The 17,883-nt window shown below is 43.6% G+C and overlaps 1 protein-coding gene across 4 annotated transcripts in view; it reads right to left on the minus strand.

Annotated features, from left to right (window-relative positions):
• Window positions 1-2,505: 2,505 nt before the first annotated feature.
• Window positions 2,506-17,883, minus strand: part of TNRC6A (trinucleotide repeat containing adaptor 6A) — a 95,993-nt gene continuing 80,615 nt past the window's right edge. For 3 of the 4 annotated variants that reach the window (XM_024744621.1, XM_024744624.1, XM_024744622.1), the window contains 7 exons: window positions 11,140-11,298; window positions 10,360-10,500; window positions 8,837-8,944; window positions 7,391-7,612; window positions 5,170-5,240; window positions 4,241-4,380; window positions 2,506-3,724 (listed from right to left, as the gene is read on the minus strand). In XM_024744621.1, coding sequence (XP_024600389.1) covers window positions 3,349-3,724; window positions 4,241-4,380; window positions 5,170-5,240; window positions 7,391-7,612; window positions 8,837-8,944; window positions 10,360-10,500; window positions 11,140-11,298 — 1,217 coding nt within the window. In that variant the 3' untranslated portion in view covers window positions 2,506-3,348. Of the gene's footprint in view, window positions 3,725-4,240; window positions 4,381-4,578; window positions 4,707-5,169; window positions 5,241-7,390; window positions 7,613-8,836; window positions 8,945-10,359; window positions 10,501-11,139; window positions 11,299-17,883 lie in introns of those variants that run through there. The other variant, XR_003003216.1, reaches the window with a different exon arrangement.

Genomic DNA, 17,883 nt, shown 5'->3' on the forward strand with positions numbered 1-17,883 from the left:
AAATTCAGTCCAGTCCCAATGCATGCAAATTATCTCTCAGCCAAACACTAAGCCAGCTTGCTCAGTGCAACCTCCTTGTGGCTCCCGTTTTCGATTGAGCGATCTCCTCCTTCGGCTCAGTCGTTACCTTAACACTACTTAGACCCTACCTGTCAAGAACTTCACCTCCACCTTCCCTGGTTCATCCACACTCACAGTTCGACAGCACGGCACTACCACAATTTTTGGTCCTCACATGTCAACCGGCAACAGCTGTTATCCCTTCAATATCTACTCAGCAACTACTGTGTGTGTGACCACGTGGATTACAAAGACTAGCGAGAGATTATACATTGGCTGCAGCTCATTCATCGACAGCAATGATCGGAAAGGGGACCATGGTTTTGAAGCAAGCACCAACGGGAGGACGCACCTAAATTTGACCCGGGTAAGCTGAACCCAGTGATTACTGTCTTTGAGGGGAAGACAGGGTTGGGCAGGCCTACAGGGGAAGGAGAGTGGAGCCACAGCTGCAAGGCACAGCAGCTCAGGATGTCTAGAGCTAAGACACATCCAGGGGCACGGAAGCTGTGTGGCCCTTGCGAGCTATATTTGGAGATGCATGACTGGACGTGTTACAATGTTTAGATCAACTCTTAACAGGCTGTTAGTGACTTGAGGTCACAGAGCCAGGGGAATGTCACGGTCAAACTAATGGCCTGGACTAAGGACCAAGGGACGGGCAGTTGGGAGAGATTAAGAAAGATTTAGGAGTAACACAGTCACTTAGGGACCAGAGCTGTTGTCTTTAAGGACTAGGCAAACACCAAACCACTTTTTAATTTTTTAAATCAAACACTTTATTTTCACATAACAAGCGCAAAAAACTCCCACTTTAACAATACAATTAACGCAGTTATGAAGTCAATTATATACTACTCAAAGCCCCAAAAGGTCCATCAGCTTAACGTTCCAAACATTTCCAGACGTGGTTTTTCAAAGCTACCTTTGGTTTTTGGAAAAACCAGTATGGAAGTCAATATACATTGAATGCATTGAACAACATTTGCTTATATTAAGGTGTCCACCAACATTAGCTTACACCTGGCAAGTTGGAGCATGATCTGAAGTCATACACTGAAATACGTACACAGGTTCTGCCCCGGAGCTCCTGCAGTGAGGAGGGAGGAGGGCCGTGAAGGGGGAAGAAAAAGGCCAGTCCAGGCTGTGGCATTTCTCGTTGTGTAACAGAGGTATGAGAGTTTAACACTAGAACACTGTCAAGTCATTAAGCTTCATGTTCCAAATGGTCTCTTGCTGAGGCTTGAGATGGGCACAAATGGTGGGGAAGATGAGTCACAGAAGAGTTGTGAGCGACAAGATCCCAAAGATGCTCAGAGGGCTGGAAGGAGCAAGCGACAGTTTCCCACTGTTCTCACATTATTTCAGGGTGAAATTGTGTACGAGTTCGGATAAAATATTCAAATATTTGCTTAGATTTTTACCAGTTGCTCTATGAGAACCCTCATACATAGCAACTTTGAAACTTTCATTATAAAAAAGAGCGTACAAATAAATTCACAAAAAAGAGACAATTAATGTTGAGCAGCCAAAAAGTCATGGTTTATTATATCTGAAGAAATTTCATAATTCAAACACAACCAAACTGTACATTTTACAATCACATTCTATTTGTAAACAGTTAAAAGCCACTGACTTCTTTTGCATCTTAGGACACAAACAGTTAGAATCAAGGCAATGAAATGATGGCAAATTCTGTACTGTTAAAATTTTTACCCTTGTTTAGTCTCTCTTCTTTGACTAAGCAAGCATTATAATACCATTTGTGGGCAAAAGAGGGGAAAGGAGAGAAAGAAATTTTAAAAATGGTGTAACTCGTTAGTTTGCAACAACATTTAAAATTTTCTTTATACAACGAACAATTCTGTAAGCCCAATACCTTGGTTACAGTATGCATAGTTACTGATTTCGGCTTTAAGGTACAACAGTTAAACATTAACACAGTCACAAGAGAGCAGAAACATATAGAGCCACTTGATGGGATTACAAAAAAATTATTACCTACTGATTATTAGCAAACCATCATCACTCACTAATAAAAAGACAGCATCTGAAAGCAGAATCTCAAACTCCAGCTTTAAGCGTTTTTTTGTTTTTTTTTCTTTTTGGCAGAGAAGATTCTTTAACAGAGCAATATGTAGTATCAGTGCTAAAAGTTGGGGTTTTTCTTTTTTTCCTATAAGAAACTACAAGGAGGTTTTTTTTTGTTGTTTTTTTTTTTTTTTTTTTTTTTAAATTTGGGCATTTTAAGGATGTAGTGTTTTGTTTTTTTAAGAGGTTTTTTTTTTTTTTTTTTTTTTTTTTTTTTTTTTTTTTAAACTGGGGAACTGGTTTTCCTGAGAACCATGCTCTTTGATTTAGGACAGGAATAGAAAAACAAAAGAACATGGCCAAATGCTGCTCCTTTTTCCCAGAGATAGAAAGCATCTTTTAAATCATCCTCCATTTTTTTTTTTGTCTTTTAATTTTTTTTTTTAAATGATGGAAGAGTAAACATTTTTTTCTCAAAAAACAAACAAAAAAATCTGTAAACAAGAAGGTTCAACGTGGGAACCTTCAAAACAAAATGGAAAGCCTATTCAAAGTGCAGGGCCCGTCCTGGGTGGCAGGTGGGCTGCAAGTCACAGCTGTGGCCACAGTTTTTCAAACTGCAGAGCGAAATTCTTTAGTTTTATAACATGAAAAAACTGGTGCAATACTTTCATTTATAGTCCTAAGTCAGTATCATAACTTGATCTTTTAAACTCCACGATACCACAATAAGGTAGGCAAACATCAAGGCATAGTAGAGAGCGCACACCTTTTAAGAACATCCTTGAGTAAACATTTACACTGGAACAGCTGCCCCCCCCATATTGCCGATTAGACGGAGAGAACATCATTCAGTGCAAAGTTAAAAGCTCATACATTATCAGCCCAAAAAAATGGTTTTGCAAAAAGAAAGAAAGAAGAGAAAAAGAATGAATGGGGGGGGAGGGGTAGAAAGGGGAAAATTAAAAAAAAGAACCCAAAGGCTAAACATGATGAATATACACAAGTGAGCTCATTCTATACGGTGTAGCATGTATGGCGCTATTTGGGAGTGTAAATAGATAGATACCTTTTCACATTATAATATTGGCCTGCATGATTCAAGTATTCAAACTGATATGTTTCAGGGAAAACAAAGTGGAAAATGTGCAGAGAATAGCTGTTCCCACAGGTGGCCCTGGCTGCAGGCGGCGAGCCCAACTTAGTGCTCCTTTCTTTCGCGTCTTGAGGTCGCAGTTCTGAGTCGAGTCTACACTGTTACATGGACTCTCCACCCCCACCCAGGTGGTCAACAGAAAGAAAAGCGTTAATGGGGGACGGGCTGCTAATTCCCCGGGGGTCGCTGCTGCTTGGAGGACCCCACAAGCTTGTGGAATAATGTGGGGTCCCCCAGAGGGAAGTGCCATGAAGGTCTCCACAGTTAGTTCCCGACAGCCCAGCACCATTCCAGTGATTGAGATCGGTCCGGCTGGAGAATGAGTGGGAACAGTCGAGGGAGCCCAGCCGGCTCTGGCTGGACCCGAGAGACTGCCAGCTGGGAGAAGGGGTCAGAGACTGACTTTGTGCAAAGAAACGACTGATCTCCTCTTCACTGGCAAGCTCAGCAAGAATAGTAGTGTTCCCCAGTACACACCTGGAGGAGAGAGACACAAGCGGGCTAGCTGAGGGGTCTGGGTCAAAGTCACGGTGACACTGTCTCTGCTACAAAAGCAGTGGAGGGCGAGAGGGAGAGGGCGGGGCACACAAGGACCCAGCGTGCCCTCCCTTAGAGCCAGCGTGTGCCCCGGAGGCTGCACACGGTGGGGGCACAGCGCCCAGGGCTCTCCGGGCCCAGCCGTGCCACCCAGTGCTGTTGTGGCACCAAGATCATGTCTTCTTGTCTCCTAACAAGCAATTTAAGGGATTTTCTAGGGCCATTTGGATCTGGTGTGATGCATCCCTTCCTGAGTACTGCCCCTGGAGCCCAAGACACAGTGAGGCTGCAGCTTTTATGAAGCGCTCACTGCAGGACCCCAAGTGCTGGCCCAGAGATGGCACACAGAGTCACCAGCTGCACTTTCATACACACAAGGGAGCCCTAACGAGAGAATTCCAAACTTGCAATCCCAAGGGCATTTTCCAGGTGCCATGCGCAGAATGGCCAACTTACATGTGCAGAGACTTTTGTGCCTTCACTACCTCTTCTTTTGAACTGTAACGGACCAAAGCATTTCCATGCGGGAGGTTCAGGTGGAATGTGATCAGTGGGCCATGCTGCATGCACAGAGTGCGCAGAGTTGAGCCGTCAATCTAGGAAACAGAGCGTAGGAACTGCCAATTAGATGCACCGCCATGAAGACTGTCCAGGTAGGTTGTCCCAGGCTGGGACTCTGGTCCTTTCTCTCTTGCCCAAGGTTCTTCACTCCTGGTGCCACTCTTCACTGGGACTCACTGCTGTGACAGGGTACAGTGCCCCCCTCCCCACCTCCACTGGTCCCAGAGCCATACCTCTGTGGCCTCTAGACTCCTGGACATTCCCCAGATCCCCAATTCCTTAGTTAGTCACTGCCCCTGCTGTGGCTTCATGTCTTCTCTCTTCCCTGCCCTGAGGACAGGATGCATCAAGGCACTGCTCCCTGGGGAGGAGGGGGGTGGGCTCTTAACACCCAGCCTCCAGAGGAGGGGGCAGTCCAGGGACTAAGAAAATGTTCTAATCTAAAAGGGCAGACAAGTTTTCTCAAAGTGCAGTACAAGGACCACCTGCATCAAATCCATCTGAATGCCCTTATAGAAATGCAGATCCCTGACCCTAGCCCAGATATATACTAAATGAGAGTCTGTGGGGTGAGGCCTAGGACTCTCTATTTTTGGTCAGCTTCCGTGCATTTTACAGTGTGAAAACCACTGGGTCAGACCACCAGCCTGCCTGAGGCATCTAAAGACCATTCTCTGCTGTTTTCTCTGCCCAGCCTTGACATCTACTCAGCACCACTTTGGAAGGCCTGGGTGGTCCCCATCTCAGACTTAAACCAGAATGCAAACCTTTGCTTCCATGCTACCTGGCATATCCACATAAGCCAGGATACCTGATGTTCTTACCTGAGGTGTAAGGTTTTTCAGAACAAGCCAATTTGTTATTCTCCCTGAGCTGCTCTCACCCCAGCTGGAACCTAAACAAGGAAGAAAAAGGACAAGTCAGTTTTCCAAGACTGTGGCCTGAATGACTGTTCAGGACAAACATACTCCAGTCAAACCGCAGACATTCAGGAGGATCATCTGGGCTCGTGGCGTCCTTCTCTTCCTTCTTACTTACCTGTGCGTATACATGAGGTATTTTCTCTGTGGGCCCAAGATGCCAGCTCACTCCAGCTCGGACCAGGTGTTAATTTCTGGGGCACGTGGCTCTGCCTCTGGGTGGAGGGGGCTCAGAGGGCTGCCAGCTCATCACATGGTGGGCTAGTGAACCAAAGGCCAGATGCCTTTGGGGTCTTCCCATTTATAAAGCTAGAACTATCGCAAATGGTAGCCTTTGGGGAATCGCCTCAGCTCACAATGATCTCAGGTTATCAACTGATGACTGCATGCACGTCCCACAGGGTGTGAAGTTCGAGGGGATTTAAGAGCTTGCAGTCGTCCAGACACTCCTCGTTTCAGTCTGGGCTACCACAGGGGCTCCACACCTGGCTCTCCTGCCTGGCCCTACAGCATCGTCTCTCCCTCCCAGCAGCAGAGCTTTAAGACGTGATCAAGTCACTTCTGTCTACAACTACTTAAAAGTGCCTCAGACCTGATGAGGATGATTATAATTTTTGTGACTTTCTGTTTGAATATTAAAAAAAAATCCCACAAGGACTCAGAGGCAAAAAATATACAAATCAATTTTCACTGCAAAGTAAAGGAGCTGTTGCAGTGGAGGATTCCTGGACTGAACGTCAACATTATGACATAGTGTGCGTGTGTGGTAATTGCAGTCATTGTAGCTTTTGTTGTGGTCATCCATTTACAATGCTTGCTGTCAGTTTACTTATCTCTTGTAAAAATAAAATGCAGTGTGTGTGTGTTAAAAAAAAAAAAAAAAAAAAAAAGAACTTAAAAACAAAAAAAACAGTGCCTCAGAAACACTCCGGGTGGCTTAGGAAGATGGCTGCGTGACACAGCTCGTGCCCACTCAGCTCGCCCTGAACACCACCCCTTGCCAAGCTCCAACTCCAGCAGGAAACCCTTGTGCTTTCCCAGGTCTCTGCGCCTGGCACATGCTGCGCCCTCTGCTGGCCTGGCTGACTCTTACAGGCTTCCTGAGCCCATTCAACTCCACCAACCGCCTGAGGGTGAGGGTGCCACCAGGCACTTAGCTGGCATCCAAAACACATCTGTGGCCTGAAAGAACCACTTACACACAACACCAATTACACTAACTTGCATTCAGTAGCTTAGAACAGACTCATGTGCTTTTTTCACATAATTAAAACTTTCCCCCAAAGGAAACACTGCAAGTTTTATTTCAGCCACTCACCTGTCCAAAGATAAGAAATTATTAATGAGGGTTTACTACAATTTTCAGCCTGGAGATGAGAAAGTTTGGTGCATTTGAGGGGCGGGGTAGAATGGATGAACTGGTAGACGAGCTCTGAGTTGTATTTGTGGCTGTGTGTGTTGTGTATGTTGGGGCGAGGCGGGTGGGGACGTGATGCCAGTACAAATCCGGTGCTAGTCATTTACGGAAGGAGTAGAGAGGTAAGGGAACCATCTGTCCCAGTTTTGCTGGGACAGTCTGGCTTAGGCCTGTACAGTTAATTAACAGCACCCCTTTTCACTCTCAAACGTCCCTGTTCAATCAATAAATCTCATGATCATCCGAAGTACAGGCCAAGCTCTCACCCAAACAGACCCCATTCTTCAAGGCCCAGGTGGGCTGCTCCCACCTCCCAAGGCTTGTCAGATGACACTTCTGCTCCATGTGACATGGTATTATGACAAGCCTGCCATGAGCAGGAGGTTACTCTACCTAATAAGATGAGCCCTTGAGGAACTTCTGAAAGAAAGGAGATCCCCATTCCATTAACTTTATCACCGACAGGTGCGTGTCTTTGGGGACATGTAAGTAAGCTGGGCAAAATTTAAAATAAAATTTAAGACTCTCCAAAGCATGGCAATTGCAGAAGACAGCAATGAACCAGGAATCTTACGTTAAGTTCTAATCTTACTTTACAGAGGATAACGCAACGGGCTGCTGTTTAGGTCTCTGTCAAACTAGGCTGTTGGTACTGACTAGCGTTCAGCAAATAAGCCACATGAAACCACCTTATGCATGTCGTCTTACCTGGGGTATACCTGGCGTCAGAATTTCCCCATCCTCCACCTACACGAAGGGGAGAATTATCCCACGTAGACAAGGGTGGCTTCTGACCAGTCAGTCCCGGAGGTGGGCGGGACGGAGCAGTGATGTTTTTAGGTGGCAAAGGGACCTTCCACAGCTCATGAGCCAGAGAGGTGTTTGTAACTGAACCAGGAGACCATGTCAATTTGGAATCACTATTTCTGGCTACTCAAAGGAAAAAAACAAAAGTGGGAAAGAGGGGAGATAAATGCTTTCAGAAAAGAGAAAATTTAAATAATGACAACACTCATTCCCCCACTAAAAGCAAATCAAACAAATAAAAAAACTTAAAAAAAACCCAAATCAAACTAAACTGCAGAAGAAACAAAAAGCCAAAAGGAAACTGCTCCCTTGCCTCAAAACAGACTGCCCGTCTCATTAATAGTTTTAAGACCTGTGAGACCCTTAGTCCAGCGTATACAACTACACTGAACACTGCTTTGAGCTGCTCTAAAGTAGCAAGTGGGAACTCCATACCTTAACAACCATAATGAGCTGCTCAGGACCAACAATTAGGCCATTCGATTTTGGCACTGTGCTATTCATTCATGAAAAAAGGACTACAAAAGCAGCCCTAACTCAGGGAGTCTTCACAGCAGACATTCGCTGGGGGCTACTCTACGCTGAGCGCTGGGCTGCTGGGCGCTTGGTGTACGCTACCTCTAACCCTCACACACATTTTACTGAGGTTCAGAGAGGTTAAGCAACTTGCCTATGGGTCCAGTGCACAGCCAGGAACACAGAAAACTAAACCGAAATAATACCAAAAAAATGAGAGAGCAGAAGGGGATAGAAAATTTTATAACTTCTGTCACCATCAATTATTTTTTCTACCTGCTCATAAGGAGCATGTCTTTAAGTCAGCACGTCTAAAAGTGTGATGGGAAGACTGGTCACAACACAGTTTATTACTGGTCTGTGACAGTACAAATACAGAAATTCAGAGTGAGCGTTTGTAAACTCTTAACAGCAATCTGATGCTGCTGTAACTCCCAAGTGTGTACTCCAGCAACTCGAAGTTCAGGTTTACTGTATTTTACAAAAGTTACCAGTCTGCAAAGGATTGGGCATTAAAAGAATAAAAGGTCCTTCACTACAGATTGTTGAGGACTACTGCTTCGAACTAAATTACATTTAATCTGAGACAGCTCTCAGATGAGAGTGGCTAGTCAGTGAAACCTGATAATTTTAGTAAATGACTACTGGATACAGTAAATTTTAAAAGGGAGCAAGTGGTGTTAAAAATATCTTCCCAGGCTCAGAAATAAACTCTCCCAGCTCCCTGAAAAGAAGACTCTGAATCAAAAGGAGAGGTAAACACAATGGCCCTGGCCCCAGGTTCTGCCCCTTCCTCTGCCAGAGCCTTGGCAAACTCAGGACAAGGCCCACCTGAAGTGCTTTGTGCTGTACTGCTGAGGGGAACGTTGTAGTTGGAGGCACGAATGGATGACCAGGCACTAGTTGAAGGCAGCGTGGTGTTCAAGGATGAGGATGACCCTACACAGGAAAAGAGCACAACTAGTCATCCCCAGAGCAGGGGACATGGCATTAGAGAAGAAGCAAAAGCACTCTGTGGACCTGCACCTTAACAGTATGCCAGAGAAAGGAAACAGCCATGTTCAGGGCCATGGGAACAGCGCCCATGACTGTAGCTTCCTTCCTGCCTTCAAAACAGCATGTGGACAGCTTGCTCACTGTTTCCACCGTGGCTCAAGAGGTATCCCTCCCATTCCGGTCTTCTAATAACTGTCTGTGAGAACGCACCCCAACAATGGGATCCAGCAAGAGACAACAGCAGCCCTGCTTCTCAGCAGTGGGCTCCACCAGGGCTCCCAGTCTGTCTCTGAGCTCTAATGACTTCTTATTGGGCAGCTCACCAAGGTGCCCTGGCACTGGCACTACCAGTGAGCCAGGCCTTTGTCCTCTCCCATCGTGCCCCACATTCAGTCTCGAAAACCTAGCCTTTCTTCCTATTTTTAAAAAAATCCCCTTGACCACTACCCTACTTTAGCTCCAGACCCGACCATTATGTGGATCACTGCAACAGCTCCTGCTGCCAGATTCTTTCATTAACCACCAGGCTGTGAGGTTTTATTGCTGGCTCTGTCCCCACGCTCTCCTGTGAAGGCAGTGGCTTTAACTATTTCTATACATAGTCGGCTGCTAAACTCAGTCATTTTAGAATGATGAGGATTCTTATCTTACCACTGTGATCTGGCAAACACCTGTTAACATTCTGTATTTAACAGAAAGTGCTGTTTTACATTTTCTTTATTACAAACTGTTTAAGGGGACAGCTGTGAGGCTGTACGTTACAGAAAGAGAAGAGACCGTCACTCATTTCATTCACCTTTCTTCTACTGCATGCATGGAGTACTTACATATGCCTGGGGTGAAAGACAACCACGGGGTAGGTGGGAGGAGGATTTCATTGGATAACCTACTAAAAGTGCATCTGGACTGCAGCGACCCTTAAATTTTTCTTATTTTCACTCTCTGGGAGACAAAGAAAGCCAATTCCTTCTCCAGATGAAAGTTCTTTAACATCCAGAGTGTATAAACAAATAATAACATAACATCTTCCATAAGAAACACCCATTTCTTAATAACCACAATACGGAAACCTGTTATAAAATGGGTAACAACCTTCAGTTGTTAACACAGTTACTGGAAAGCAAGTGCCTGCTGGTCCTTTGCGTTTACCACATCAAGTGATAATAAATCCTCATCATTTTAAAAGTGGCTAAAAGTCACCTACGGGAAATCGAGAATTCTGTTATCACTGTCACGAGCCCCTTGGAGGTCAGGTGCTGTACTGTGCTGGAGTGACTCTCGCTGCTCAAACTTTCACATCTACTTTGAGCCACTGTCCTGCATCATTCAGAAATCCTGAGTCGTACCCGCCTACATACCACTGTTCCTGTCCCTGAGGTGGTCGACTTCCCGCACAGTATTAATTGAAAGATTGTTTATGACACTGCCAGGAGTGACATAAGGGTCAGTTTCAGGGTCAATGTTTGGATAACCTTTCCATGGTTCACCAGGGCGAAATTCTGGAAATAAAAATTTAAAATCAGTTCAGGCTTAATCATCAGCTGAAAATCCGTCAGTAACTACCCAAAAGTTTTATTCCTGAAGTCTATGCAATTATCAAATACCTCCCAATACTCTCAAATTATTTTCCAATATCCTAACAGGCTGACTCAATATCACAATTAATATACTGTTTTTTATGAATAACTTGCAACTTTTTTCTGGGTTTATATACCCTTAAAAGTAACACTTTAAAGTGCTTTATTACAAATCACAAAGCCACAGCAAGTTGGAGAGGACGAAACAGGTCATAGGTGCATTTCTGGTGATTCCGCAGTAAATGCAAATGCTGTCACCTCTGTCCCCAGACACAGCTAGAGAAGAACAATGAAGGTTTATATCATTCTTCGCGCTGGCCTAATCCCTTTGTGGGACTAACCCCACCTTCACAGACTGGAGCATAAAGGCGCTGGCAATGGGCCAGGTCACTCATCAGCCCGAGACCTGGGCTCAACTTCCCTTTCGCATTTCTGTGTTCTTCCTCATCCTTCGCGTAGTTCAGTCCAATCACAGATACAGGGCCAAATCATTAGTATATCTAGAGGTATCGAAACCTTAATGGACACAAACTCTCATAAAAGAAGATGTTGGCATTTTACCTGGTGGCCAATTAACACTGCTAGAGCCGTTAGGCGATTTGGCACGTGGCCAGCCATCTCCTACTGAACCCGGAGGACTGGCTGGTGAAGTACTGCTGTTCATAAAGTCATAGGGAACAAATGGAGACTCTTCCAGCCTGAAACCACTTGAAATAGCACCTAAAGAGAGAAAATGGAAGGGAAATGTGAGCAAAATATAGCATCACATGTATTTCTTGTAGTTTGTCAAATATAGTAAGAAAACTTTGTATTAGATCTGTGGGTTCCAAACTGTTCTGTAGATTATGTGAAGATGTGAGGAGAAAAGAAAGCCCTGTGCTTTCTTCCAGATTTCAATCACTTGTAGCCTCTGATATGAATGAGGTCCTTGCCCACGACGACAGTATATTTTCACAAAAAGCCATGTAAATGGACAGAGGGCAGAAGGAGAGAATGTGTGTCAAGGAGCGGGCAGGGACAGCATGGAGAGTCTGGGGAAAAAGATTCTAGCCAGTGGGTGCGGCCTGCACAAAGACTTGAGGAGAAAAACTGTTCGGCACATTTGAGGAACTGAAAGATCATTCTGCCTGAAAAACAGTAAACGGGAGAGAGAACAACATGAAGGAGTGGGGCCCTGATCTTGAAGGGCAGGGATGACCAAGTACATTTTGTTTTAAATGCTTGGAATTCAAAGATCCTGAGGTGGGGCGTGCACACTCTAGCTGTCCCAGGCCCTGCCACTCCAGACTGGCCTATGCCCTGCCTGTTCCCCGAAAGCATCAGAATTTACAACACCCTCAGACAGGGTTTAGTAGGACTTGGCAAGGAGTTCTTTATGCCGAGGGGTTTTAGGAAGGGAAGTAATACGATCCCATTTGTTTTGAGGTCACATTTGCTGCAGTGTGGAGAATGGAAGGAAGGCTAGCACAGAAGCAGGGAGACCATGAGGAGACACAACAGATGCATAAACTATGTATTTTGGAAGCAGAATGGGTACTATTCACAGATGGACTCAATGTGCAGATTGGAGAAAGGAAGAAATCAAGAATATCTCTTAGGCCCAAATATCCATCAACAGATGAATGCACAAACATAATGTGGTATATATTATCCAATCCAACTATAAAAAGGAGTGAAATACATGTGCCTGCTACAACACGGACGAACCTCGAAAACATTACGCTAAGTCAAAAATACGAGTCATAGAAGACCAGATATTATATGCTTCCATTTATATGAAATGTCCAATACAGACAAATCTATAGAAAACAAAAATATTAGTTTTTACTTATGGCTAGAGAGATGGGAAAATGGAGGTGGGAGAAATGACACCTAAGGGGTTCTTCTAGGGTAAGGAAAATGTTCAAAAGTTGATTGTGTGGGGCTTCCCTGGTGGCGCAGTGGTTAAGAATCCACCTGCCAATGCAGGGGACAGATTCGAGCCCTGGTCTGGGAAGATCCAACATGCCGCGGAGCAACTAAGCCCGTGAGCCACAACTACTGAGCCTGCGCTCTAGAGCATGCGAGCCACAACTACTGAGCCTGCGTGCCGCAACTACTGAAGCCCGCGCCTAGAGCCTGTGCTCCGCAACGAGAAGCCACTGCAATGAGAAGTCCACGCACTGCAATGAAGAGTAGCCCCTGCTCACTGCAACTAGAGAAAGCCCACGTGCAGCAACGAAGACCCAACGCAGCCAAAAACAAGCAAAAAAAAAGTTAAAAAAAAAAGTTGATTGTTCGATGGATACCCAACTGAGAATGTTACTGAAAGCCACAAAATTTTATACTTTAAAAGGAGAAATTGTATTATATGTAAATTATCTCAAGCTTTTTGAAAAAGACAATGCCTCTTAAACTTCTAGCTTCAATAACTTGATTGAAGGAGGTACAATTTCTGGAATGGGGAGGAGCAAGGGTGAAGAAAGTGAAACTGAGCAGGGTCCCTGTGTGGCCCTCCCGTGTACAAAAGCCATTCCATGTCCCCCATTTCTTGTTTGGAGAAAAAAGGTTTCAGCCTCCTAGACCTTCCCTGAGCCCCAAAGGGCAGATTCAAACAGTTACTAATCTGGGGAGTGAGGGAACACAGAAACAAAGGAAAGGCAGTCAAGAAACAATGTGTAACAAAAATAAACAAATGGGACCTAATGAAACTTCAAAGCTTTTGCACAGCAAAGGAAACCATAACCAAGACCACCACCGGCGGGATCCTGGTTCCTCCTCAAAATCAAAAGATATACATCACAACCTGATAGAAATCTGATTTCTTCTACAGGAACTGAGGCCCCCAACCCAGGTGGAGGATGGTAACTTCAGGCTGATCACAAACACTGGACCACAGACTGGATGGGACCAGAGGGCTAACGACTGAGACTCCTGGAACACCACTGTGTTATTTTCCCACCAATCAACCAGAGGAAGGTTACACCTCCTGTAGCCCCCCCAACCCCATTTCGCCTATAAAAATTCTTCCCCCCCTGAAAAGCATTGGGGAGTTTGCACTTTTTGAGCACAAGCTGTCCATTCTCCTTGTTTGGCCTTGCAATACTCCTTTCTCTATTCCAAACTCTGACATTTCAGTTTGTTTGGCCTCACTGCGCATCAGATGAACTTGGATTTGACAACAGAAGGAAAACCAAGCGTCTTGTCCATTCATGTAGAGTTTGAAACAGATGTAAGGAAAGTCCTGGTTCATGGACTCAAGGCTGCTCCAGCTATGAGCTTCTGGTAAAATACAGGACCTCATGCCACTCACTGGTGGGCACTAACGTATCCGTGACTTGATTCAGTTATTCCACCAATTCCATTTCCCTCTCTTCTCTGGCTTCCTCACCTAGTTATTACTTTTATCGTAGTGAACTATGTATCTTAACCTAATTAAAACCACTTGGAAATAAAGTGGGATATATAAAGTAGTAGTTGCAAGTAATACAGTAAGTAAGCATAACTGCCAAATTTGAAGTGATTAATTCTTACACAAGAGCCAGCAATGATGAAAGCATCCGCCTCCCTTTTTATATAAAAAAGAAATAATATCTACTTATTCAAACTTCATTTTATTTAAAAGGACAATAGACATAACTTAAGCGGCAGCCATGATCCAATTACATTCTATTAGACACTGCATGGGAGAGCATCAGAAAAATGAAATGTAAAATTTATGTGGTAGGTTTAGTTTAAGCGAATAGAGCTGGATTTACACTGGAGAAATGGTGCTGTCTTAGAGGTAGGGCACTCATGAGATGACAATGATGGCAATAACAATAATGATGAAAGCTGAGACCCACCGGCCACTTACGTGTCTAACCCCGTTCTAGTGCTTAGGCGATTCAGAGTTATTGCCTTATCAATCCTCAAAACATCATAAGTGGTACCATTATTACTCCCATTTAGCAGATGAGGGACCAAAGTTCAGAAAGGTTAAGCTACTTGCCAGCAGCTAATAAACAGCAGAGCTAATTAGTAGCGGAGGTAGGTGTGAATTCTAGGGTCCATATTTATTTTGACATTTTGCCATTGTCTCAGCTCCCACTCCCTCTCTTAAGGAAAATTCCAAATGTGATATACCACTGTGTGGCAAATTAGCTTAGAATTCAGGGCTGCTTGATTTCATGTTTCAATGTTCCTTCAGTTACATGACAATTTCACATTTAATTTCTGATAATCATCAGTCCAATGTGTACAAACCAGCAAACTGACCTTTAAGCCAAGTTTAGTCCAAGTTTCAAGATAAAATCCAATGAAAAGGGAAGGAATGAATGTAACAAAATATCCTTTTAATACTAATCAGAGGAACAATGATTTGGTGTTACTTAAGTCAGAAAACAAGAGTCTCTCCTGGCTCTTCCCTATTATTTTAAAATCACTAAGTCCTGTCAATCCTGCTGCCTACCTAGCTCTTTTTTCTCCTCCTGTGATTGCAAAGATTTCTGAATTACTTTGTTCTGGGTCCCCCTGTATACAGCATAGAGCCAGATTTTGCTTTATGATCCAGTATGAATTTCTTTTAATTTCTTTACAGATTCTTTAAAAACTCTTTGAAAATGTTGATTTATCTTTTCTGAAACTGTGGAAGGTTTATAGTTTTTGTTTAGTGGGTATCTTTATAACTTACACATTTAATCTTCATTTCTTTTTAAAATATTTTGATTGAGATATAATTGACATACAACATACTAGTTTCAAGTGTACAACATAATGATTTGCTATTTGTATATATTGTTAAATGATCATATAGCTTTTGAATAATGACACATGAGATCAGACTACTGTCATCTCTTGTTTGACCACGCTCTGGATTAGGCAGAAGTTTCCTAACTAATCTCTCTGTCCACTTCTACTCCCCAGTTCTTCACACTGCCTCTTCAAAAATGCCAATCTGATCATGTCACTTTCCAGCTTAAAACTCTTCAACAGTTCTCCATTACAGAGAAGTAAAATTCAAACTCTTCAGTAGTTTGTAAGGCTCTTAAAACTCTAGCCTCTACTAACGCTTTATGGATTTCCCTCCTTCCACCTCTGCCTGGCTAATGCCTGTTTATCCTTCATATCTCAGCCTAAGGGATCACAGGCCTCCTGGAAACCATTCCCAATTGCCCTCAACTAACTCTAAGACTAAAATAAATGTATTCCAGCTCCTGAACATTGTACTTTTCTCTGGCAATGAGGAGGGGAAAGGGATTTTCTAAACTCTGGTAAGTCACAGAATCTTAGGACCATAAAGTATCACAAATACCCCAGTCCAAACCTCACTTGACCCACAATTCCCCTGTTAAGCAGCCTCGCCTCCATTCTACTCTACTTCCCTTAATGAATCTCGTTTTTCGACTCTGGAAGGTGTGCAGTAAAGGGTTAGCACAGGGCTAGACTGCACATGGCAAAGAGCTTCAGGGACTAGTCCTTGATGGCTCCTGGGTTCCTGTAACTCACAGAATAGCATGCCAGATTAAGAGTTCCTCTGCATACACTGGGCCATGGCCATGCCAGAGAGTTTATGATAACAATGTGATTTATGGTGAACATCTGTTTTTGTTTGCATGGGGCCTGGGTCATGCTGTTTTGGTCTGAACTCTGAAGGGTCTGCAGGGGATTGGAGATTGACAAGCAGGTGTGCTCCATGTCTACACAACTGACCCCTGACAAAAAACTGAGGACACTAAGGCTTGGCTGAGCTTCTCTGGCTGGCAATACTTTGTACATGTTGTCACACATTGTTGCTGGGAAAATTAAGTCCGAGAAACTGCACTGAGAAAGGACAACAAAAGGCTTCTTCTGGTTTCTCCTGGACTCTTTTCTATGTGCCTTTTTCCTTTATGGATTTTAATCTGTATTCTTTTGCTGTAATAAACCATAACGGTGAGTATTACCGTTTTTCTGAGTTCTGTGAGTTCTTCTAGGAAACCAGTGTACTTGGGGATCTCTGACACGGAAGATTCTCTTGAATTTGCCCTTTCTTCTCTGCTCCACAACTATCTTACTAGCCCTCTAAGCTTCACTAGATGGGGATAAAAATAGAACCCACGTAAGATTGTGATGCAAAAGATCAGAGCCAGCCAGGCGTCCCCACAGGCCTCTCCTGTTTCCAGGCTCAGCCCATCTCAGCCCAGCCTGACTACTGCTATCGGATCATTCCCGCTTAAAAAATGATCTCTACACTACTCTGGTACTATGGAAAAACAACCCCCGTTTTCTACAACATGGAAATACAAATGCCAATAAGGCCAATCAGGTTTTATATACAAGTGAAGCAACTTGCCTACAGAAAAAAAATCCCATGGTCCCTCCCCTCCTCAGACAGAAACATGACTACAGGGAAATATTTCTCTGGTTAGGGAGTACAGAAAAATATTTCTCCACCAATGGGGGGGGAAGGTACAGGTGTGAGGCGAATGGGAAGAATGAGCCATGGGCAGTAGCCACTCAACTCTGGGTGGTGACTGCTCTGGAGCTTGGTGCTGGCAGACCTTCACATTTCTCCAGAGATGCCAGAAATCTGAATCTGTACATGAAATTTCCTGAGTGTTTAACCAGATGTTGGTTCAAAAAAAATATTTTCAAAATAGTGTGTAACAAAGCATAACACTCAGACCAGTTTTGGGATCTCTTCTAGAATACAAAGTTAGATGCCAATTTTATTTTTATAAGGACAAAAGAACAAACTGCACCAATATAATAATGGAAATAAGATGATGAACATTTCTCTATTTTTTTAATATAAGGAAAACTGAAAACAAAGCAAACAAATAAAAAGAGTGTGCCTGAGAAGAAGATTCTAAGTCTCTACCAGGAGAAAGAGAGATAGTAAGAGAAGGAAAAGAACCACAGAGCCAAGAGGAGCACTTCTGGGAGAAAACGATAGTATAAACAATTAGAGAATTATTATGGTAAGAAAAAGCACTTTCTTTAAACAGACTGAAAAGCTTAAAAAAAAAAAAAACCCCAAAAAACAAAACCCCAACCTTTTAAGACTTGAAATTTAGAGGGTTCTTATATACAGATATAAAACCAACCTGGTCTTTCTTTCTAGAGATGAAGACCAAAACCACACCAGGTCAAGGTATATTTCTGAAGTCATTTTTACAAGGAAGGAAAAAATACAACAATGAAGAAAGAATAAAAGCAACCACAGAGAAGAAATTCTATCAAACACTCTTGATTTTTAAGGGGATAAAGTAAAAGCCTGGAGATCTCAAAATAATATCCATGAAGGGAAGACTACTAGTCTTGGGCTGCTTCAGATTAGTTACAGGGCCTGCTAAAGTAAAGAAC

Source organism: Neophocaena asiaeorientalis, unplaced genomic scaffold (genome assembly GCF_003031525.2).
Source record: "Neophocaena asiaeorientalis asiaeorientalis breed wild unplaced genomic scaffold, Neophocaena_asiaeorientalis_V1.1 scaffold91, whole genome shotgun sequence".
Lineage (NCBI taxonomy): Eukaryota > Metazoa > Chordata > Mammalia > Artiodactyla > Phocoenidae > Neophocaena > Neophocaena asiaeorientalis.